This window comes from Euwallacea similis, chromosome 17, assembly GCF_039881205.1.
Source record: "Euwallacea similis isolate ESF13 chromosome 17, ESF131.1, whole genome shotgun sequence".
In the NCBI taxonomy this organism is placed as follows: Eukaryota; Metazoa; Arthropoda; class Insecta; order Coleoptera; family Curculionidae; genus Euwallacea; species Euwallacea similis.
In genome coordinates this window covers 1,899,131-1,923,511 of record NC_089625.1, presented here as the reverse complement: position 1 = coordinate 1,923,511, position 24,381 = coordinate 1,899,131, and the positions used below count along the sequence as shown (strand labels likewise).

The following is a 24,381-nucleotide window of genomic DNA, read 5'->3' as shown; positions in this document are numbered from 1 at the left end:
AAATCAGCTTAAAATTAAAAAAAATATAATTAAATTATGTTTTTACTAACAACAATATGGCAAAATTTGGATTGAATAGAAGTTTAAAATTATAACAAATATTCAAATAAACCATCATTACTGTCCAAATATAAATATTCTCTTTTCACCATTTCCATAGCATTTATTTATTTATTGTTTGCCATTGTTACAAGTCAAAATGATAGCCAAAAAAAAAATGATCAAAAAATGTTTTAATATCTATAATCAATACAGTTTGTGAGAAAAATACCTAATGCAATGCATGGCTGAAAATGGAATTAATGATGGTTTTAAAAATGCAAAAATTCGATATTGCGCGTGTATCAAAATAAAAAATTTTCCAATTTATCTCCGAAAGTAAGGACTTAACAAGAAAACTGGCAACACTGTTATGAAGTTCTCAAAAAATTGTCTTCATAACGTAAAACTTTAACTCCTCTAACTGCAATCGTATAAGAGTTGTTTTCAAAAAGCGAAAACCGCCAAATTCGTCTTTTTCCGAATATCTTCAAAATCATTCAGAATTTAACCGGTACAAAAACAGATTATTAATTTGCTTTAAATTGCACAACTTTTTCCTAATTTAAGCGATTTTACATCTATTACCCTTTCCGAGAATCCCATGCTGTTCCTTCTTATCTTGGATAGACGGTATACTAACAGCGATCTTTGATCATGCAAAATTCGTCCAATTCAGAGTTAAAAATGCTTAATAAATAAATTTAGTAAATGGTTTACTCAATTCCCATTTCAGCGCCGAAAGATAAACAACAATTTTACCTCATTACCATTTATTCGGATTATATTATACAGGTTTAATTTTTATAATTTGATAAGTTACTACGAGTTTATTGTTGGAGTTAGGAAAAAGTTGTTTAAAAGTTATATATATTGATGAATATTTTCATGGTATGATATTAGAAAAAGAAAATGAACATTAGGATCCGAAAAAATTAATCACAGTTAAGTTTTTTGTAAATGAGAACCCTTATACATCAATGCAAATTTAGATTGCGCCAATTTTTCCCTTTTCAAAAATATACAGGGTGGTCACTTTTACGACGCATTCTATGGGGATTTTCGAAACGGTTAAAGATACAAGGTTGGTTAAATGGAGAAAAAGTTTCGTATTTTTATGCTCTGCAAAAAGCTGAAAGCAAAATTGAAATATCTTATGTAATTACTAAGATATCAAAAGTCGATTTTCTTTTTTTGTCTATAACTTATTTATTTTTCATACAATCATTTTGAAACTTGGGTGTTCTATATTTTCCGTCAGTGTCTTCAATATGGAAAGGTCAAAAATATCCTAGGCCTACTAGTTTACGTGAAAATAATACTAACTTTCGATTTTCTTATGGACGCCATATTGGATTTTCGCATTTTTGAAAAACACGAAAGATTTCCGTTTCGGTGAGGTGCAACACAAGGGTCTTCTGAACTATTTTACAATAAAAATTAAAATATTTAAATATTTAATGAAAAAATCAAGTAGCACTGAATTTGTCAAGGTCATAATTGGTTACCAAGTTACTGACTGTCTTTGACACATAAGTCAAGTAGTCAATAATACAACTTTTAAATAAGTAATAAAAAAAATTATCAAATGTATTTTCGAAAATCAATAACACAAACTTTAACATTAACTAACATTAATTAACAAAGAAATTAATACGAGGAGAGAAAATTATATAAAATGTTCAAAATGACCGCCACTATGAGTAATACATAATGCCGTTCGCTCATACTACATATTTGAAGTAGCTCTTCTGATAACAACTGGGTCAATGGTCCGAAAGAAATTTGTAATTGGGTTTCTAAGATAAGATAAGCGTTTTTTGAATGTCTTATGTACACATTCTACATGTCTATTTTCTCATCTTTGGAGAAATATCATCCCATTTTGATAAAAATTGAAATTTACTTAATTCACAGAAGAACAAAACTCACTTTTTTACTAAATTTCTTTTTAAATAAAATTATGTTGACATAGCAACCAATAATATTGGCTACTTGACTTATGTGTCAAAGACAGTCAGTAACTTGGTAACCAATTATGACCTTGACAAATTCAGTGCTACTTGATTTTTTCATTAAATATTTAAATATTTTAATTTTTATTGTAAAATAGTTCAGAAGACCCTTGTGTTGCACCTCACCGAAACGGAAATCTTTCGTGTTTTTCAAAAATGCGAAAATCCAATATGGCGTCCATAAGAAAATCGAAAGTTAGTATTATTTTCACGTAAACTAGTAGGCCTAGGATATTTTTGACCTTTCCATATTGAAGACACTGACGGAAAATATAGAACACCCAAGTTTCAAAATGATTGTATGAAAAATAAATAAGTTATAGACAAAAAAAGAAAATCGACTTTTGATATCTTAGTAATTACATAAGATATTTCAATTTTGCTTTCAGCTTTTTGCAGAGCATAAAAATACGAAACTTTTTCTCCATTTAACCAACCTTGTATCTTTAACCGTTTCGAAAATCCCCATAGAATGCGTCGTAAAAGTGACCACCCTGTATAGTATATCAAAGTTTGCTCCAGTAGTTTTCGATATATTTCAATTCACCAGACAAGGTGCGTCTCTACGACCCAATGACAGACATATCGGACGCAGTGATGAACGATGGGTTAAATTGTGTTAAACTCTTAAAATAAAATAAAAACTTTTCAGCATTAACGCCATATTGACCTATGATGAAACATATTTTCTCGAACCAATTAAGTTAACGAAAAAAAAATAATAATAATAACAAATATTCAATGTGACCTCTATTATCGTCTAATATACTTCATATATGTAATCTGTGTTAAGTTTCAAAATCGTATTGTTAATGAAATCAGAATTTACTTCATTAAAATTTAGTATGCACCGTTCACTTTTATCTCTTATTTCATTTAAGTCTGCATTAGTATCGTTATAAACTTCAGCTTTTAAATAGCCTGAACTGTTAAGAGGCCACAGAATAGTTCCTGCTTTGCCTATCCACACTTCATACCTATTGCTGAAATAATTTTTTACTTTTGCTATATTGTGCGGAAAAGCTCCATTTTGGTGCCAAATTAGGTTGCTGTACTCTATGAGAGGAAATACTTCTAACCCATTTTCTATGTCATTTAGCAAGAATTGTAAGTATCTTGCCCCTGTCAAAGCACCCTCATAAAATACTGGGTCAAGGACTTTGTTTCGGTGGATACTGCATCAAACATTGATTGAAGTACGATCTTGACATAGAATCTCCCCAATAGAACGAGGATTTTCATTTGATCAAATATGAGTATTTTTTCTGTTATAAATGCGAGCTGTCGTGAAAGATGCTTCGTTGGTCCATAGTATCTTCTCAAAAATACCTGAATCTTCATTTCTTAAGCGCAGCATTTTATCGCAGTATTCTAAACGCCGCATCTTTGATTATCTGTTAGTTTTTGGACGGGCATTGTTTTATAAGGATGGTAATGATATTTATGGAGGACTGAAACAATTTTTCCTAAAATCGTATTGAAATATCTTGAAGCATTTACTGTAGAATCACTTGGCATTTCTATAAAAAAAATATGTTCTTGTTTTCTTATTTCAACTTAAGGAACAACACGAAGGAAATATTTTCTTACCTTGGAAACATAATAATGTGTTTAAATCAAATTCTTCATTTGGAATAGTTCTTCGTTTTTGTCTCTTAAGAGTTTTTCTTTCCATAAAGCATCGATCAATATAATAAAATGAATCTCTGGAGGGCAGAGGAAACTCAGAAAGCAAGCAAGCGTACTCGGCCCGAGCTGTATTAACGTTTTTATTATTTTTGTAAGCTAAACGAACAACTTCGAACTTTTCCTCTTCGCTAACCATTGCTTTATATTTTTTGATAATTGAACGATAAGTAATAAATGAGCTAATGTCACATTAAAGTAGCAAATAATACTTTGATGTCTTACTTTTTTTTCTTTCCAAAAAGGCGCCTCTTTTTTTCAATACTTTATTTAAATTGAGTATTGAAAACCACTGGAGCGAACCTTGACATATTATATATTTTTGACAAGGGAAAAATTGGCTGAATCCAAATATCCATTAATATACAGGGACGCACAAAAAACTTAACTTTGATTAATTTTTTCGGGTTCTGATGTTCATTTGTTTTTTCTCCAACTTAATATCATAAAAATATTCGTCAATATATACAGCTTTTATGGAAACATCTTTTTCTTAGTTTCAACAATAAACTCGCAGTAACTTGCGAAATTATAAAAATTAACCCTGCACATAGAAAAACGCTACAGTATCTTTTTATATATGTCGGTATTTAAAAGAATGAAGGTAAAGCCAATATCGCAGAAACTAAATAGCCAAAAGAAAATGTATCAAGTTCAGTGTGGTGGCATCGAAAACCAATTATATTGCGTATTAATTTTTTTCGCAGAACAGTCAGTTTCGGACATATTTTGAAAATTTGCTTTTGAAAGAATTTAATTTTTTCCCAATATTCCGTAACCTGAATAAGATTTCACGACGCGATTTTCAATTCTTAGTTTGCTATTACGTTTAGAAACTTTTATCTTACTTAACCGACATATTAACTTTAACAGTTTAGAAGATAGTATTAGTAGACCATGACAGTTGAACCAACTTTCATATATCCAAGTTACCATGGCGTATTCGGGCTCCCACTCAAGTGCGCACTCAGTACGGTAATATCACCGATTTTTTCCATGCTCATTTAACTGATGCCGTTAAGTAGCGAGTTAGAAAGATACAGAGGTCATTCGGCGGTCGTATTGACGCTCTCAGTGCGTACTTTTTGAATGCCCGAATTCATCCTTCCGCAATGCGGTCCTTCGCAATAAGTCGAGGCGTAGTTGCATGAATATTCTAGTTGTGCAAAAACACTAACTGTCCCACGTAAAATCTGATAGCGCGCAGCATATTTTTGATCGTTCAAATTTTATAGACCCATCACTAATGGGTTGATGCACAAATGAAACCCTTGGCGCCTGACACTAATTTACCTCTAAACTTGGTTTATTATCAAAAATTATAATATCGTAAATCTCAACTTTATGTGACATAAAGGTAATACGGCAAATCTTAATTTTAGCAATAAAACCTCAACGAGGTTTTCAGAGCATTGCTCTCACGTAAAATCTGGAACACCCAATATGTATACGTAATATACACTTTTCATCAAAGTTAACGCATCACTAACATTTCGCTCAATTTCAAAGTCAGTTTTCTCACGAACCAGTGACTCGACTTTAATTTTTTTTAATTATCTTATTTCTTCAGAGATAATATTGAAATACAAATTTATTTCAATTTCAGTTTTATACATACACTGAGTGGTTGTATACAAAAACAGTCGGCAGATTTTTGTTTTTTCTTAATATTGCGCAAGCCGAATGAAATTTGGAAAAGCCTTTTTGAATTCTTAGTTTACCACTCAATTTAGCCACTTTTATCTCATTTAACCGACCTTCGTTAACGGTTTGGGAGATAGCAATAATGAACCAGGGTCGTTGGACCTCTCCGTATATGTGACCAGACTAAAATGGTGCAGGCTTCCAGGGCCACTGTCACCCACCAGCTTTACTATATATAGTCTTAGACAAACATTGTTTTACCGTCATAAACGGTTTCGCCTAATTTTCGCAAATTGCAGGGAGAAAATTAATTATTATTGTAATTTATTCCCGGTTCCCTCTCTAAGGTCCCTCGGGATTCTATTGTGGGAAAGATACGAAATCTAGGTCGGCGCCAGCTATGTTATTCTTCGACAGCTCTTCCTATATAATTAAACATCTCCAGCAATGAAATTATGATCACGCCGACGTGTAATTATCGTCCATTTTGCAGTTATGAATAATGCTTATTAGTCTTAATTAAAACCGTCACTCCATCTTAGGTTACACTCCATTGGTTGGGATTTTATACGCATCGTTGAGACCATATAGCCTACAAAGCTCTGATGATTTAATTATTTATTAAGATTTTTATTAACCTTATCAGCCCCTTCTTGAACTATTTTTTTTGTCCTACTCCTCATCCATCCGATACTCAATGTCTAAATTTCCTTCTAAAGCTTGGGTTGCGTCCTTATACATTAATCTATGTCAATTTGAAAGCCAATACCACAGACCGATGCTCTCGGCATCACCTCTCCCAAGATTAATCGAGCAATGCACCTTCTTGTAGCAAAAAACATCAAATAAATAAACTCCTGTGCTTCTGGTGCAAAACCTCAAATTTCCAAATAACAAGATAAATTAATATATTTTTTCAGGTCAGCATTCACATGGACGTCTGAAGTGCAATTATCACCACACTAAACCGTTGAGTGTTAGTGACAATGGATACGTTACAGTGCTCACTAGTAGTGTCGCGCGTAAACATGTCGAAACTCGTTTGAACATGCGCGCAAAGTCATCGATCGCGCATGACACCGGCAGGGAAAGATGTATCTTCCCCACTACGCCATCGGCAGCCCTTCGATTAAGGGATGCCCAGTAAACGTAGCACCACTCCCTTTTTGGAGTTATGTCCTTCGACAACGAATTTTTGCGTCCGTACATATCGTAGTGAGTAATGCGGTCGAGGATACTCAAATACAGACCTGGGATCAAATTCTTAAATTTGGGGAGTAGAAAATTCCCGGGAAATAACGTGTATTTGTTGATGTTCTACTTAGCTGCACACTGTTGATTGAATCAGTTTGTCTACAGGGAACGTTCTACTACCCAGATTCAAGAATTTGGCCCTTAGATGTTACATGGGGAGTGTCAATCTATTGATGATCCACTCTGTATAATGTTCAATTTAATGAGTGTACAATCGTCAGTAGGGTTCGAATTTCAACTTACGCATCCTACTTGCATAAGTAAGCTACTGGATCTTACTTTGAAAAAAAAATCCCCTTTTAATGAAGAAACTGAATTTTTCCCACTATTTTCCAAAACTTCATACCTCAATCATACATTTTCTACACATAATTTCGGATATAATTTCGAAGCATTTCCATTGGGGCATGCTGACAGATTTCATTTAATTTACATTTTCCATATACTTTCAATATGCCTCAAATCATCTTCTTGTATACACATTTCGGACATAACACCTATCGATTCCATTGGGCACATACAGGCATAACTGTACAGGATTATTAAATTTTTACAGTTTTTTTAACCTTTCTTGACGAAGTTTAAACGCTTTATGCATAAATTTCGTATATAATTTCGGAGCCTATTCAATCGGGCGCATACAGGAACACCATCTTCAAGTGATATACTTGATTCATCTCTTTCTTCCAATATTTCCGGCATCAAATAGTTCTTTCCTATAGACTTTTCTTAGAATATTCTATTAGGTGCATGACATAACAATTTTCTTAGAGATATTTCATTATTCCTCGTATTTCCAATGTTTTCATCCTTTCGTTCACGCATTTCAGGCATAATTTCATGGCATATTCCATTGTCATATCATGCACGCCAACAACATCCCATAAAATATTTTCTCCTCTTCCTTCAGGCGAAGTCCCTCTGGATCCAGTGGTTTCTAACTGATGCGTTAAAGCCCTTTTCAGCGCGCGTACCTCACCACAACATATCATGACGCACCGCCCCCCTCGCAAGAGTATGTAGTGCGAGTCTCGAGGTGATTCGTTAAGAAAAAATGAGTGATAGACATCTCACAGGCAATCCGGACAATATGCCTCCCGCGATACCTCACCAGCCCTCATCCTATCCGGATGCCAATGTAGACCACGTGATCAATGAGTACATGGACCGTTTGGGCACCCGCCTCAACATCCTGGAAACGGAACTCAAGTACGCCTGGAGGGCGCTGGATCTCCTCAGTCAGGAGTACATTAAGATGTGGGAGAGGCTGGAGAAACTCGAAGGGCTCTTGTACGAGCAGCAGAGTGTCATCTCTCAGCTGATGAACTTTTACACCTCCGGAGGAGGCAGGAGCCTCCCTACCCTATCCATGTTAGAAGGAAGATTAGGTATCTTCATAATTATTTTATTTCTGCTATAGATCTACATTTTTTTCGTTGTAGGAGAACTAGAAGTTATTCGAGAAATCTTAGGCAATGGCACAGTGGAGGATGGCCTGGAAGAAGGGTTAGATGTCATCAGATCTCACGAACCGCAAATCCAGGAAATCGACGAGATGCATGTTCCAGATGAGGCTTTTTATCGCAGCCTCAATCAAGCCTACGAGGACGAGTTGGTGAGCTGCGACCCTGCTGTCCAATCTAGTCAACTAGATATGATTTGGGAAGAGCGAGAGGAGGACGAAATTGACAAGAAGAAGACTCCGATCAATGAAGAAGAGATCTACAGTGCCTTGGACTACAAGGACTACAGAGGCAATAGTTCCTGTGTCAGTGAACAGGACATTGCGGAGCTGACCAGAATTGACTCCATCGACCACATGGCTATTGAAAAGTTAAACGAATTGGACCGATTAAGCAACAAGCTACAGCAAGACAGCGTAAACATCAAGCAGCTGCAGCGCAAGCTGCTGGAGTCTCCAATGTCTCTTAGTGGAATCAACGAGGAACAAACTGCAGACCAAGAAGATGAAAATTGGACATTTACAAGTGACGTGCGTGATCAAAACGAGTTGGTAATGCTGGCCAAATCTGAGCTTTCCAATGCGCAGTACGCGAACCGTCCGAATTCGAGATTAAGTGTGACGGATTCGGACAAAGAAGTAGCGGAAACTTTGGCGGGCGGAATTCGGACACCAACGTCTCCAAGGAGGCGGCAAGACACTGCGAGTAGTGAACCGTTTTCTACTGTGGACGGACGTTTAGCTTATAGTGCAGCGGTACAGCATGTAGAGTGCGCAGAAGCGGCAGCTGCAGCTGCTATTAGGAACTCAAAAAATCCCTTCTATTGTAGCGACCTAGATCTATCAGTGCTCATGCCCGCCACTTATGACGCGGTCCCTTGTTCCACTCCGAATATTTTCCATATAATGTCCGAAAAAGCTCCTTCTCCCACATTGTCGATTTGCAGTGTGAGGACAAGACAGGACGGCTATTTAGATCCAGAAACCCCTAGGCAAGCTTCAAGTTCAAGTCCCCCTCCCCCGGCACCTAATGAGGGATTTTTAATGGCTAGTAATGTTTTCCTAGGCCCGAAAGATTCCTCGTCAATTGCACATCAAGATTCTAAACACCATTCCCCTAAATCCCCTAAAACTTCCCCTAAAAGAAGCAAGTCCCATTCCTCCAACATAGTGGCGGCAAAGAGTGACTCTGGTCTATCGTCTATGTCTGGGTGGTCGAGCCTGGAAAAGTCTCCGGGGTCCCCGAAAAATAAGTCCTACAACTATTTTGCATTCACCAACAAGCCCCAGACCCCCGGGGGTTCTCCAGCAAAAATCAGAGGATATGCTGAGAGTTCTGTAGACTCAACTATAGGGGAAAATAGTGAGATGTTACCAGGGGGACATCCTCTTTCTGCTTTTACCAATGTGAGGTCACCAAGTAATATTCAAATGGACGGTTATGGGACCTTTGTGCCAGCTCCAGCACCTGCCTCAGACATCAACGTCAGTCCCAATAGGAATAAAGTGGTTGAACAGAGCTACAATTCATTCGCTAATACTCAGCCAGCAATCTATTCGGTTGCTGGCAGCAATAACAAAGATTCCTACACTACGGTGTACACCAGCAACAGCGCTGACTACATCAACCAAACCATCAACTATCCGGATTTGGTGGAGCCTTACGAAGCCAACGAACAAGCGCCTTACTACAACTCCTTTTCTTCTGTACCTGACGAGACTAATTGCAGAAGAAGGTCTTTATCCAGGTCCTACTCTACGAGCAAAGCTCCAGATGGTCTAGCCAACCATGAGGGCTATAAAACTGCTATGTACAGAACAATGTTCCCCACTGGGAATATCACTGATGCCTTAAGTTACTATCCGACCTCAAGTAGATACGACTCCTCTAGAGCACAAATATCTCAGGAGAGCTATGGAGGGGAGAGTTGGTCGAACCAAGATCCTCAACTTCAGGACACAGCAAGTACTTCGAGTTCCATGAAGTCTGCTGAAACTTCGGAGACTGGGTACTCTCCTTACATGGACAGGAGGCAAGTACCCAATCAGCCAATCTACGAGAACCAGCAGCAAATTGAGCAGCACCAGAGGGCGTGGCAGCAAAGACAGGAGACCGCCAGGTTGGATCTAGACTTAAGAAACCGAAATGTACCGGAGTATGTAGTGCAGCAAAGAGGAGGTGCTTATTTCGACGGAGGAATTGAGGTCATTATGACTCAATCCGGAGAGTATATCACTATCAACAATAGCTATGTGCCGGCTCCTAGGGAGGAGAAAAAGAAGTTGAAAAGGGGGAGCACTCTTAAATCTGCGATGAGCTCTGTAAGTAATTGGTTGCCAGATCTGCATCTCTCCAAAAGACATAGATCCTATTCCCTGCCTGGAGGAATTAAAAAAGAAGAGATGGAGAAGAGTAGGAGTGCGGCTGCTAAAAATCACGCAGCTAGGAAAAAGAAGAGAAACCCTATTGTATCTACAGTTTCCGGAATTCTTCAAAAAGCCAAAAGAAAAGCTCATGGATCGCATCAATCTCTCTCAGATCCTGAACAATCAGATAATGAATGGGTGATAAAGAGGGCCAGCTCAGTGGTGTCAGAAGACGAAAGAAGCGAGGACAGCATGTCCGAAAATATCTTCGAAAGGGAATTATTCCCAAAAATTAGCCCCAAACCCAAAAGCAGAAAAAGCAGCAAATCTGAGGAAGAAACTCAGCAACTGATGCAGCAAATGACGGTTTCTCCCAAAGAAAACTCAGAGCTCTTACCATCCGAAGAGGAGCACTCAGGAAAAAGCCCTGGGAGCGGCTGTAGCAACATATTTCCCACTATTGGAGATACCAAAAAAAGCAGCGGATCTTCGGATAAAAGCGATGAAACCGTTATCATGGACAACAAAATGATTGTGGTAGTAGGATCGGCAGCGTCCATGGAATTCGCCGTTTCCAGAGCTTTGGGAAAATATCGACAAAGGCACTCTAATTCTTTTACAGATGATCAGCTTACTGAAAATGAAGAATCTGAAGTAAAAATTGAGGAAATATATGAGGATGATGTCAAAGAAGAAGAGGTAAAACACGTCATCGAGCAGAGATCTGTAGAAAGCGCTTCTAGCGTTGAGAATCATAAATTAGAAGAACCTAAAATTACAGACGGAAGTTCAAACTTCTGCACTAACACCATTAGAACCTTTCCGAAGCATCAGCAAAGCCTGGAAATTCCCAGTCATCGCGGGGATGATGAGGATAGCCGTAGCACTCACTCCTGGAGAAGCACCTCAAGAGTCTCTTCCAGAAGGCAAAGTACTGAGGACAGCATTGATAGTGAGGACGAGTGGTATTGCTACGAGCTAAGGAAGTTGGAGGAAATGGAGAGACATAAAGAACTAGAACAGGACATGGGGACTATTTTGCTGGAAGAGCCTGAACATGATTATGAGCCAGAGGAAGAGGTCAAAGAGAAAATGTCCTTTGTTCTCAGAGAGTTAAGGATGAAGGCTAAAGTAGTAGAAGGCGTTTTGGAGGAGAAAGACCATAATTTGCTGGCGGTAAATTCGGCGAAAAAACGAGACGAAAAGCGTGGTTCTTTCCACTTAGACGAAGCTGCAGCTCTTTTCGAGAAGATTAAAGTCTATCACCACGAGTCGTTGGAGAGGGATCGAAAAGAGGCGGAATTAGAAGAGATGAAGCATCAAGAAGAACCGAGTAAGACTTATCTAGAAGAGCCCTCAAAAGATGAGGAGGACAGATCTTCGGGGGCCACTTCCGGTCCAGATAGTCCCCACCACAGCACAGACGAGTACGATGAAATGGAAATGAGCATTAATGACGAATTCGCGCGTTGTCACTTGTCCAACGAAGAACAAGAGGAGAGGCTCAACAGAGAGGCCACGGCTTCTCAGTATAGGAGCTCGGAGGAGCAACCCAACATACCACAAATTCACGTGGCATCAGCCACTCCCAGCAAGGAGGAGGTTCCGAAGGAGAAAGATACTCCTGGGAGTAAGTGGAAGCTGCTGAAGACTTTAAAGGAGAAAAAGGCGGAGGAGAAGAGCAAGGTGGAGCCGGCGGCTCCACCTCCTGATGAGAAAGTGAGTATGTTGGGGATGATGAAGAGTTTCTACGAGATTCATGTTAAAACTTAGGTTAATATTAGCAACATTCAACAAGTCAATTCACATCATATCATCAAAAAAATGTCAGTATTCCATATCGTCCATAATTGTTAGAGAACAATATGTAGTAATCATTTGACAAGTTACATTAACAAGTCCAGTCATGTTTGGCTAATATCAATAAATTAGTCTTATCGGAGATTTATTTGTCCCGGAATAATGTTGCTGAGCCTCAACGACGATGTTTCACCTTTCACTGCGTTATAATTTTGAGATTCAACTGCACATGGCTGGAATTGTGTTACGATACTTGTATATCGATATCGATTAGTTTAGTTAACATTTAAGCGTAATGAAATAAATGCCATATTATCTTCACGCGATACACGCAAATAAAGGTAAGAGTGCGAAAAGTGCCACTTTTCTCATCCGTACGTTAATGGTTCAAGCTAAAGCCAAAATTGGCCGGTTGTACGCAAATTTCGGCCAATTTCAGCCTGATTATATTCCTAAATTAAGTCGCACAAATAGTGAATTGTTTATGCAGACCAACAATCAATAAATAATAATCATCCTCCTATTTATAGGCAATAAGCTACTGTCTAAAATATAGTTTGTCTTTGTAGTATTGTTGCAATATGTAGTATACCTATACTAAGCAAAGATAGTCAATATGCTCTTAGCTATGGCGGTTATTTTGCACTTTTGCCGGCCAAAAGAGTCGAAGGTCGCCCTCAAACCTCTAGTGCTTTAAACCCCCTCGCGATGTCTTATCCCTAACAGGTTGTACCTAAGAATAATCGTATCTAAAAGTTAGTAAATGCGCTTTAACATATAGAAAATTGTGCTAATATACCACTGTTATATTTTTAATAATTTGTTACCATATTTTTTGGTGTTTAAAATAAATCATTATTATTGTTTCCCATCCTTCAGCTGCCCTCCGCGGGCAGCTTCGTATGATTTTTACTTATAATTTTATTTTTTGTTTTTAGAACGGCTCGATTGGCGGCGATGGAAGTGGCAGAGGCAATGGGTAAGCACATAGACACTCCAAAGCTTACTTATAAAGTTTCCCTTTTCCGCCCCTTTAGCCTATATGTTTCCAGCTTCAAGGAAGCTTTATTGTGCAATGCGATATCATTAAAGCCATTGTATTTGGCTTGAGGCTCAAAGCATCCTTTAAGGCTTCAAAAGCTTTTCCACGTTATTAAGTTCTTATACTAGCCAGACGGATTAGAACGGGACACATCTCTTAACGGTTGCACAAGATTATTGACGTTTCATTGAATAATTTGCCCTTCTTTAAGGTCTTAACTAAAACTTCGTCAACAACAGCTGAAACCGTCAGCTTCGTGAATTTCCAATGCAAATTCGTGGCAACTGCAGCTTTTGCGCTTTGTATTGTCAGCAGAAGCATAGTTTCGCACTCTTCATTAATTTAAAATAACTTTGGAATCGTTTCTCGGGAGTCTGGAGAGACTCCCCTTGTTCAGAGCATAATTTCCAGAGTTTAAACTATGGCAGTGTGATTCCAGTTTTGGTGTTGTTAGATTGCGCTTTCCGGTTATTTCCACTTTTGTTTGGTTTAGAAATTATTTAACTTCGCTCGTGGGTGGTTATAATTGTTGGTGAAGCGGGCAAAGAATAGTTTTGGCGTAGTTAAAACATGGATTATTATTTAGTCCACACGCCAGAATTTTGTCCCATTTGAGCACTGGGAATATACAATTTCCAACAATTTATTTCTCAACGATGCTTTCTGGTTCTACTCCGGGGAATTTGCCACTATGTAGAGTAAACTTTAAAGCTAAAACCGCCTTAAGTTTCTCAAAACCTTTAAGATTTTTCCTTACTTGACGTTTAAATTTCAGACACAATGCATGTCTCTACAGTTTTTCTTCCTTCTAACTGAAAGAATTCCAAAGAGCAAACTTTGATCTAAAACTGCCCTAAATTTCTTTTAAGCTTTTGACTATTTCCAATTTAATTATAACTTGAAACTAAGTCTAGACGGATATTTCTAGATACAAATTTTCTCTCTTCTAACTTGAGAACTCCGCTGTTTTATCGAATAAACTTTAAGGTGAAAATCTTCCTAAGTCTCTCGAAAACCACATGCAATTTAGGGTAATTCGCATTGTATGTTTTCTTGCAATTTTTTCCTCTTCTAGCCGGAAGAATTCGCTCCTGCAGAAAGTAAACTTTGAGCCAAAAACCGTAGTTAAGTTTCTTTTAAACTAGAAGCAAATCATATGTTCATTCGAATTCGAGACTAAGCTTCAGACAAATAATTCTAGATTCAAGTTTTCCGTTTTCTAACATGAGGAGTACGCTATTCCGTCGAGTGAACTTTCAAGCTGAAAACCGCCCTAACTTTTTCAATTCAGAAAATAATTTTTAAGCACTTAACTTTAGAAATCCTTCAAACTGGAGATATAAATTTTAGACATAAATCTTCTTACAATTTTTTTCCCCTCTTCTAACCGGAAAACTCGCTATTCCATAGAATAAATTTTCACCTGAAAAAATCCTTAACTGTCTAAACGTGCCAAATTTAGTTCACCATTTCATCAAGAAAGTTCGAGAAATAATAATTTTAAATCCTATCGTGAAGTCTTAAAGCGCGATGTAGAAATGTGCTCAAAGACAATAGATCTGAGCTGCCTTACACTTTATACAACAGATTTTCCTGTCACGCAACTTAAACTATCGAATATTGAGTTTTAGTACATATAAAGTTTCCGTCTAAACCCATAAAATTTATTGTTTTATTAAACCCTGGATACACTTGAATATCCAATTCGATTCTGAAATATTACAAATCAGTTGAGAAAGCTCCGGAACAAGATTACGTTACTTGGTTGATTTATTATACTCAATATTTGCAGAGGGCCTGGTGATAATACATTCTACAGCAACATCGACATCAAGCCGGACATTCGACCAATCCGGATTGGCAAGCCCAACCTCTTGGTTTCCGATTTGGTGAGTTTTTATGATCGTACCTTTTCGTTGGTGTCGTTTTGTGGTGTCCATTAAAATTGAAAAAGAGAAAGAATGAGTGTATTGAAGCTTCATCAACATTAAATAACTAAAATACTTGTTTAGAGCCTTTGGACTGGTATTACAAGTCTTGTTTATACTGCGTCCATCGGCCAAAATGACGATAGTCGACGTCCAAGTTTAATTAAACGTCAGCCAGGGTTCTGTTAAGTCTTTAAAGCGCTTTACCCCGGTTAGACTGCAGATAGAAAAGTTTCTGTGAAGGGCCAAAGTTGCTTTTAAATAACGACTAATTATAAAGGTTTCTTCGTTGTTTTTCATTTTTTCACCATTATTCGATGTGACATACAGTGTGTTTAAATGTTAAGTGTGTCGTTGTGAATTTTGACTTCTTTCCTCTTGTAATTTACCCGCGTAGGGGAATTTTGGTCATAAAATAAACAATGGAGACAACCGAAACATCCCTACGCCCTTGTCTTTATCGCAAAAACCAAATACTAACGTGTCTGTGTTGTTTGTTCTCTCTATTTGATGGTTTGTGCCCTCGACGCTTCCAAAATCTCCAGGTGCTCAAGGTATTAGGTCGTTTTTCCTACTTTCCTTTATTATTTTCGCTTCGTAATCCTGTAGGCCTGCATGTTCTTTCTTGACACCAATGGCGTAGAAACATGAGCATTACAACCCTTTGAAAATCGATAGAAAGCGCATTTAATTAGTCTATAAAGCGCGCCTTTTACCTCTATTCAATTAAGGGCGGAAATGTTTGTGTTTCCCTTGCAAGAGTGCACCAGAGTTGAAAAAAATTATTAAGTCCTTTTCTGGTACACCGAAACAAGGACTCGTTAGCCGTCTTCGGTTAAACTGCAGTTTTGCATGTTTGGCTTTGAGCTTTGCAGGATATTTAGAGCCGATTGTTCCGACTTCTTAAGCCTATTTAATGCGTGCATTATTTAAATTTTCATGTAGCTTAGATCCTAGTTAGAGAAAAAGAACCCTTTCGCAAGACATCTAACTTTCATGACACTCAGGGATTTTTTATGTGCATGAAATTTGTCACTCCCATTTCATATTTTAAAAAACAACAACTTAAAAATCATCCGTATTTGCCTATTTTGAGCCCAAAATGGCAATGTCCTAAGGTGACACTTATTTCAAGGCTCACATGGCACAACTTTGCACTATATAAAGTCATCTCAAGTTTGGTAACACTCAGAGGAATGTGTTTTTCTCGTAGTTTAGTGCAGCTAAACACCTTTTGCCAGTTTTTTGGACATTTATCTCTGGCTTTGACTAGAAATTTTTATCGACTTTTTTCCCCTTACGCTTGCCCCTCTATTAATGACATTTTTACTTTTTTTTCAAAGACAATGGCTGCTACAAAAAGGAATGCCGGGCTGACCTCTGCAGTACCGAGGGCCACTTTGAATGATGAAGAATTGGTAAGTATAATTTTACGACAATTTTTGAAGAAAAGTAAAAAAAACATACTGAATAAACATTGCAGAAAAATGGCAATTTATAAAGGTTTTTGAAGAAGATGATTTTATTCGTCTTTAAAAGGTCCAAATTATAAATGTGCGATGATTTTCTCAAGGGCAACATTGCCAATTTTGAAGTTAAAAATTTTTTTTTAATCGCGAAAAAAACGAGCTTGAGTAATTTTAAAAGCGAAAAACTGCGACTGTTTCAAGTTTTTCAAAAGAATATTTTTGAGTTGTTTTAAGGGATAAAAAGTAATAATTTTAAAGTAACAAGTAATTTAAAAAACACTACCAAGGATGTCGCGATCCCCAAAATCTCTCCGTTCTGAAAATTGCAAGGACGACGAATTTGAGTGCTACATAGCGCTAAAAAGTGGCAGTTTTTGAGAATTTTTTGTGGCCATTTTTAAAGAAAAAATACCAATATTATTCAGTTTTCAAAAACTGGAAATGTAAATCGTAATTGTTTTCCAAAACCAAAATTATCAGTTCCGAAGATGGGACGGCTCCAAAACACCGTATCAGGCTTCTAAACTGCAAAATTTTCATTTTTTGGAAGTTTCTATAGGAAAACTTAAAATTTAATTCAATTTTAAAACGCTGGAAATCTAAATAGCATCATATGTGGGAACGGGGGATTTACTCCAAACTCCAGAAACACCTAATTTTTCTTCATGACGATTTTGATGGAGCAACAACTCAAAAGTGGCAGTTTTTAAGGGAGTTCGATTTTATTCAACTTTTAATGCGCATTTTTATTTGGTTTCCATTCAAACAGACTCGCAAATAATTATTTTAAACGTTTCACAACCTGAAAAGGGCCAATTTTGAACGTTTCAAGGGTACAATTTGGGTGTTTAATGGGGCTAGTTTTGAGGATTTGTTTTACCTAGTAGTTTACGAATTTTCCCTTTGGGAGACAGTAGGTTTATGGAAGCAATTTATTATCTTCCCAATCTAAATTTTCTTAGTATACCTGTAAGGTGCCTAGGGGACGTAAAACTGAAATCTTATGGCCGACCCAGATCATCGTCGGTTCGAATGACGGTGATATTTCGACATGGGTAAAATTGCTTTGGCTTAGTTGTGGATGATAAATCATATTAAGCTTCTTTGGGTATAATTTTTCGTTAATTATTCATTTTAAAGCAATGAACTTTTCTGTGCAAATATAGCAGTGACTTTATATGGACTTCCTCCACTAGTTGTCCCTAAATATCGCCCCTTATGGCCGCGTTTTCACCGGACAAAGCATGAAAAGACAAAATAAACCAGGAAATATATCGTAAAGTACTTTACCAACTCTAAGTGAGAGTTTGCTCCGTTTCACCGATGTTTTACGAAGAGATAATGCACTTTAAAAGTGTCAACTTGTTACATTTTTGTCGGAATTTATCGTTGTGTTGGTCCGCCATTAATTTTTATTTTATATATAGAAAATGCACGTCTACAAGAAGACTCTGCAAGCTCTAATCTACCCCATAAGCTGCACCACCCCTCACAACTTTGTCCCATGGACTGCGACTTCCCCAACTTACTGCTACGAGTGTGAGGGCCTTCTCTGGGGTATTGCCAGGCAGGGGGTGCGCTGCACGGAATGCGGGGTGAAATGTCACGAGAAATGTAAAGACCTGCTCAATGCTGATTGTCTACAACGTGAGTGTTGGATTTCAATGCAATGGAGTGTGGCAAATTGGCGTGGAATAACTTCTTTGTATCGATTTTACGTCCTAACCTCGGCTTTTGTTAGAGGTGTATTTAACTTTTTACCCAGAATTAGGGCACGTGGCGATGACTTCACAATGCAGCTATACAACGATCAAGGTTTCTCCATAAATTTGTTTCATCGGAATTCACCTAGGAGTCCGGGTCGGACCTAAGAAAATTATGTTTTTACGGAGGGTGATTAAAAAGGGTGTTTCTAAGATAAATTGAAACTCGGGCATCATCAGGCACAATTAACATCAGGACCGAAAAGCGAAACGGATGCTCGATTTATCACGACGCTTTCCGGAACCATCAATTTCGAATTAATACCACCCTGGCTGGAACTAGACAAATTGGTTGTGTCTGGTTTAATAGTTAATTTATATAGTGTATAACCGGTTGATTCGTGAAAACACGAGGTCAAGAGAATCAATGAGGGGGAAAAGGAGTGAATTCGGCAAGAGGGAAGGAAAAAGAGAGCGAGGAAAAATGAATATTTGCGAATTTTTTCTAATGATTTAATCATTTTTATCACAAAATCATTATTTAAGCGAATTTTCTGTTTGAGTAGGAGTATTAGGGAATTTAAGAACTTTTGACAACACGGCCACTTTCCTGATAACTAGTTGTCGTCACGTCAACGACTCACAGAAAGACTACAGCAGTTTTGTCATTTTCGGTTATCGTCTGGATGAACAATGAAAACAAATTTGTATGAAGCGTTCTTGCCATCGCTGATGGGTTTTTGCCAGAAATTTCAAGTCGCAATCAAGGAACTCTACGTGCAATTTGGGGCATTTGCGGTTTCGGGTTTTGGGATAAATATCACGTATTCCAGCCAAGTTTATTTCCGGGTTTAAAACTTACTTTCAAAACAAATCATCCTTCTTGCACTTGATTGCCAAATAACCATTTCCCATTCCTCCCAAAACAGTTTCTTTCTATCCCCCTTTTATTCCCGTCTATTTTTCAGGGAATATCAAAGCAAACGGGCACGCAATAAGGCCTCAATTCTATTCGCATGTCAAATGGGTCAAAAGGAGATTAGGGAACGTTCGACAGCGTGACCGTTTATCTGACAGTTGCTCGCGTGACGTTGGATTTAGATGGCAACTATTGACAAAAGACTGAGTGTTGCCAGTTGCCACGATCCCTCTAGAGAAAAATGAACGCAAAATTTGAAAACAATAACTTGTGTGAAGCTTAAACTTTCAAAGCAAATCATTAACTTTCACCTAAATTTCCTTTGAAACAGTTTTCTGCTATCCCCCTTTTATTTCAGTCCATTTTTGACGATCCCAGCATAAACGGGTAGGCAATAAAGCCTCTATTCGCATGTTAAATGGATCGAAAAGAGATTGGGGAACATGACCGTGTATCCCTGAGATGGTTGCGCGCTTTTGCATTTGAATAGCAACTTAAAATTTCCAAAAATTCACAAGATTATCAAAAATCGAATGAGATTTCAAAAATTGCCAATATTATCAAAAATTATTAAAAATTAATAACGTTTTTAAAAATTCACAAAACCATCAATAGACGATTAAATCTTCAGAAATTTAGAAACTTTTTAAATTGACTAACCTGGACCCGAATTAACCGGAACTAACCTGAACCGATCCAATATTCTAAAATTGACTACATTTTCTTAATTAAATTTAATTCTTTGAACTCGAGAAAGACTTGCAATATTACCATTTTCTACTATCGCCCTATATCCTGAAAAATAAACGTAAAAAGTGGAAACAGTTTGCCTGAAACGTTCTAGTTTATGCTAGATATTTTGAGTCGTAATCAAGAAACTCCACGTGCAACAAACTCTGAAGTTGCGGCTTCGGTTTAAGGATAAATCTCACGTATTCAACCACCAGGTTTAAAACTTTCAAACCAAATCATCCTTCTTGCATTTGATTGCCCAATAACCATTCTCCATTTTCCCTAAAACTGTTTCCTTTTATCCCCCTTTTATTCCCGTCCATTTTTCCAGAATCTCAGAGTAAACGAGCGCACAATAAAGCTCTATTCACACGTTAAATGTGTCAATATAGACGCAGCATCATTAATATTCCTAAAATCCAACATTGTGGACACATAAATCATCACTGGGGATTTTAATCTGAATTTTGAATGACAGGAAAAACCTGGGTCCAGATCCATTTGGAGGTATCCAAAACATCTTTTTCAGAGAAAGGGATGCATTTTTGTATAATTAATATGCTTCACATTTTAACATAATGATACCATACCTATCCTCTCTGCATTCACAATTATTCTTAGAGATACCCTTGTTATGTTGTTTTAAAATTCATTTCAGGGGCGGCGGAGAAAAGTTCAAAGCATGGGGCTGAAGATAAGGCCAACAGCATAATCACCGCGATGAAAGAACGCATGAAGCAGAGAGAGAGGGAAAAACCAGAAATATTCGAGCTTATTAGGTAAGCCCCGAATCTCTTGTATAGCAATAATACGAATTACCTTCTAGCAAAAAGATTTACTTCCTAGTGCGAATTAGGTTAAAAAAAGAAGACGTAATAACGACTTAATAGTGCCAGAAGCCGAGCTACAGTAGCACGAAAAACGTTAATAAAATATCGTATTAATTATACCAGACTTCGCACACTTACAAGGCGTTAATTAATCAAGTCGCTAATAAAACTACCATGTCAGTGAAGATACAATAATAAGAACTAAAATCTATTTACTGAGAGTCCATTAACTCATTTTTTATAAACCAATTTGTTGCTTTAAAATCAGTTCGATTATAAATTCAATTATCACTTATCGAAACAAATTGGATCCAATTAAGCGAAAAAAATCAGCGTTGATTAATATTAAATTTCTGGGCAAAATTCCAGTTGATAGATGCGCCATTTAGATGCATCGAAAATGAATGGTCTCTTCAACACTGATTTTGTTGGTTACTTTATTTTACTGACCGATTGGGGGCAAGAATTTTGAAATTTTCATTATTCTCAAAACTCATCTTAATTTCATCCAATTAAAAACATCTCTAAATTTCATTTCTTAGAATATTTCCAGGGAACACAAACACCTAAAAGGTATATGGGGATATGGGGGCACAAAGGGTAATTATTACAGCGACCCCAATGTTTGTCCTGTTTTACGTATTAAAGTAAAACATTTTGAGAGCCTTAAAAGGTTCAATGAATATTGGTGAACTAAATAATGAAAAATTCAGGAACAATAATTGAATTATTCAATTAAAATCATTTGAGTAGATGTTTACCTCAGGGTGAAAAGGGATGGTTAATTAAGGCAAATGGAAGAATTTCATTTTTGGAACATTATTGCAGCCTTGGAGAAAAACAGTTTTTAATGTATTCATAGCTTAAAAAAATTCTTGAACTTAGGGACGTATTCAGCGTGGACGAAAAGAGCCACTCAGGACACATGAAGGCAGTAAAACAGTCGGTACTGGACGGTACCTCGAAATGGTCGGCCAAAATTGCCATTACAGGTTTGTGGACGCGCCCAGTCCCCCCGTACTATAATAGTCTTAAAACGTGTCGATGTGTGTATATTATGCTATGTCCAAGACTGCTTTACTTTTCCAATACCAAAAAGTAAACCACTCTTCCATGTGATATTTAAATATGCTAAGTGTACTTATAACCATTTTACCTCCTTTCTTCTTCTGTCATTTTTATTTCTGCTCTAGTATTTGCTGTATGTGAATAGTTGTCGTCTTAGTGCCGGATTTTAAGTTTTTCACTACTACAATTTTTAGTACATCTCGCTCTAAGCCTGGGTGATGAACGACCCGCACTAAGGCCATTATCCACCTTTATTTAATTACCGCAAACAACTATTAAATAGCGTGTAATTTGTCGGGCAGACACAAAAACTGGAAAGGGCGGTGAGGGTTAATGGGGCTAAACGATTTCTGTTAGGCCAACGATGAAGGATTAATAGCCTTAAGGAAAAACTTTTAACAGTACATCCTGTATATACACCAGTTGTAGAGCCTAATTGGCAACTTTATAAATTTTACGAGGCTTAGAGCGATTGATTTTGTTTATTCATTTTCATCACTTCTTTAATTGTATATATACATAACATCATTTGGTTTATTTAGTTTTCTATGGACTTGTTAAAAATGTTTTAACAGCATTTTCTTTTTTTTATTCTTTTGAGTTTTTTTTTCAACATGATCATTCATCTGCGTAATCACTTCCTTGCTTGTTACTTTCTATATACTCTACTATACTCTACTTCACTCTTTACTTAACCAGTTACACTTGTCATTTTGTGTGCAATCAGTTACAATCTGGGTATTCGGATTTAATGAGATATACAAGATGTTAATATTGCCAAATTGTTTTGGTTTCCAACATTTTTCGAAAAGCGTAAAATTAATAAACACTTTCAAGAGAAAAAATATTTAATAACTATCGGCCTGTTTAAACCGCGTTTAATACGTTCTAAAATGATATGTGACGTTCAAGAATTGATAGCAATTCACTTTTTTCAAATACGGGTAGCGTTTATATTGCTTATTTCGAAAGCAATTTTCATCCCTGAAAGATTAATGTATGATTCGTGCACTTTTTTAAGTTAGCCTTCTAATTCTCCCGATACTATTCCAATGGATTTTTCTATTTGGGATATTAGAGAACTATCGAAGACTAAGTTTATAAAAAATAGATGATAATGTTGGTATAAGGTTGAATTAGAAGAAAAACAAGTTACATATTGATCTTTCAAGAATGACTTGTTTGAAATATTTTCGATCGAAAGCTCTAACTAATTTTACACTTTTCGTAAAATATCAGAAACGCAATACAATTTATCAGTGTTTTGTATAGAATATTAAGTCTCCAAAAATGGCAATTTTAGTGTCATTTAACTAAACTCTCGCTATTTTGGAGATTGTGCAATTGTGGGTACATATAAATAAGACACTCTGTATGGTTCCTTTTTACATTATTATCATTACATTCTATAGAGGGTACATCGGAGAGAAAATGCGGTCTCAATAGTGACTTCAAATAACGATTAATTTGTTCGATGACCATTACAAAATAATACGTTAATTCAGAAGAAAAGTTATTCCAAAATAATATTGAATTTCTTTTAAAAAGCCTTGCAAATTTCTTAATATGTTATTCTAGTGCGTAACCCTCAAAAATCGCAATTTTTGTTATTGAAATTCATTACTAAATAGTAAATTTTAGCCTAACAGCCTAATATTTTGCTAGATAACTATTATAAAATACTGTAAATTTCTCTAGAGTAACGTTCTCAAACCACTTATTACATTACTCTTTCAAATAATAGCTTATAACATATTACGTTATTTTTCACGATAATCGTTCCAAAGTATTATGTTACTTTACCAAATAACAGCTTTAAGTTATACTTATTTCTAACTATAACAGTTACGAAATACTACGTTATTTCGTTCGTAACAAGGAAAATCCCCATATTGTAATTGGCGGCTGTTTCTGTATTTTGTTGTTGTTTCCGGTACCGCCCATCATCCACTCAGAACGACATTCGGGGTGGATCCCGACACACACATAGACTCGATCGAACAAGCCAAACAAATGACTATCGAGGGAACGAGCAAGTGGTCAGCTAAGATCACTATCACAGGTATTACTGCCACCAAGGGCTGCATTCTAAAGGGATTATTACCGCTCTTTGACTATCACTATTATTCTCTGTATTCTACTTAATAATGTCAAATATTCCCATCCAAAACTGGGCAATATTTGACATTAAGTGACGCCTTTCGCACTATTAGGGGTGATGACTTCAATTTCTTAATAGTTGGTTTTCTATTTCTCTTCTTTGGCAGTTTGGCTAACATTTCTTGCACCGCGCTTTTACATTAATATTTATACTTATATTTTAGGTAAACTTGCCAAGAGGTGGTCACAAATAGTGTTAACCAAATAAAGAATCTCCTCCCAAATAAAAGTTTGGGAGGTCCTAAACAACACTAATCAGCCTC

The 24,381-nt window shown here is 36.8% G+C and overlaps 1 protein-coding gene across 10 annotated transcripts in view; it reads left to right on the top strand.

Annotated features, from left to right (window-relative positions):
* The window catches only part of unc-13, an 89,570-nt gene that overhangs the window by 51,612 nt on the left and 13,577 nt on the right, over positions 1 to 24,381 (top strand). For 4 of the 10 annotated variants that reach the window (XM_066398399.1, XM_066398400.1, XM_066398401.1 and 1 more), the window contains 6 exons: positions 13,206 to 13,246; positions 15,102 to 15,198; positions 16,581 to 16,655; positions 18,134 to 18,353; positions 20,719 to 20,839; positions 21,776 to 21,882. In XM_066398399.1, the coding sequence (XP_066254496.1) occupies positions 13,206 to 13,246; positions 15,102 to 15,198; positions 16,581 to 16,655; positions 18,134 to 18,353; positions 20,719 to 20,839; positions 21,776 to 21,882 (661 nt within the window). Of the gene's footprint in view, positions 1 to 6,025; positions 6,600 to 7,593; positions 8,027 to 8,080; positions 12,187 to 13,205; positions 13,247 to 15,101; positions 15,199 to 16,580; positions 16,656 to 18,133; positions 18,354 to 20,718; positions 20,840 to 21,775; positions 21,883 to 23,913; positions 24,021 to 24,381 lie in introns of those variants that run through there. The other 6 variants (XR_010752542.1, XM_066398395.1, XM_066398392.1 and 3 more) reach the window with 5 other exon arrangements.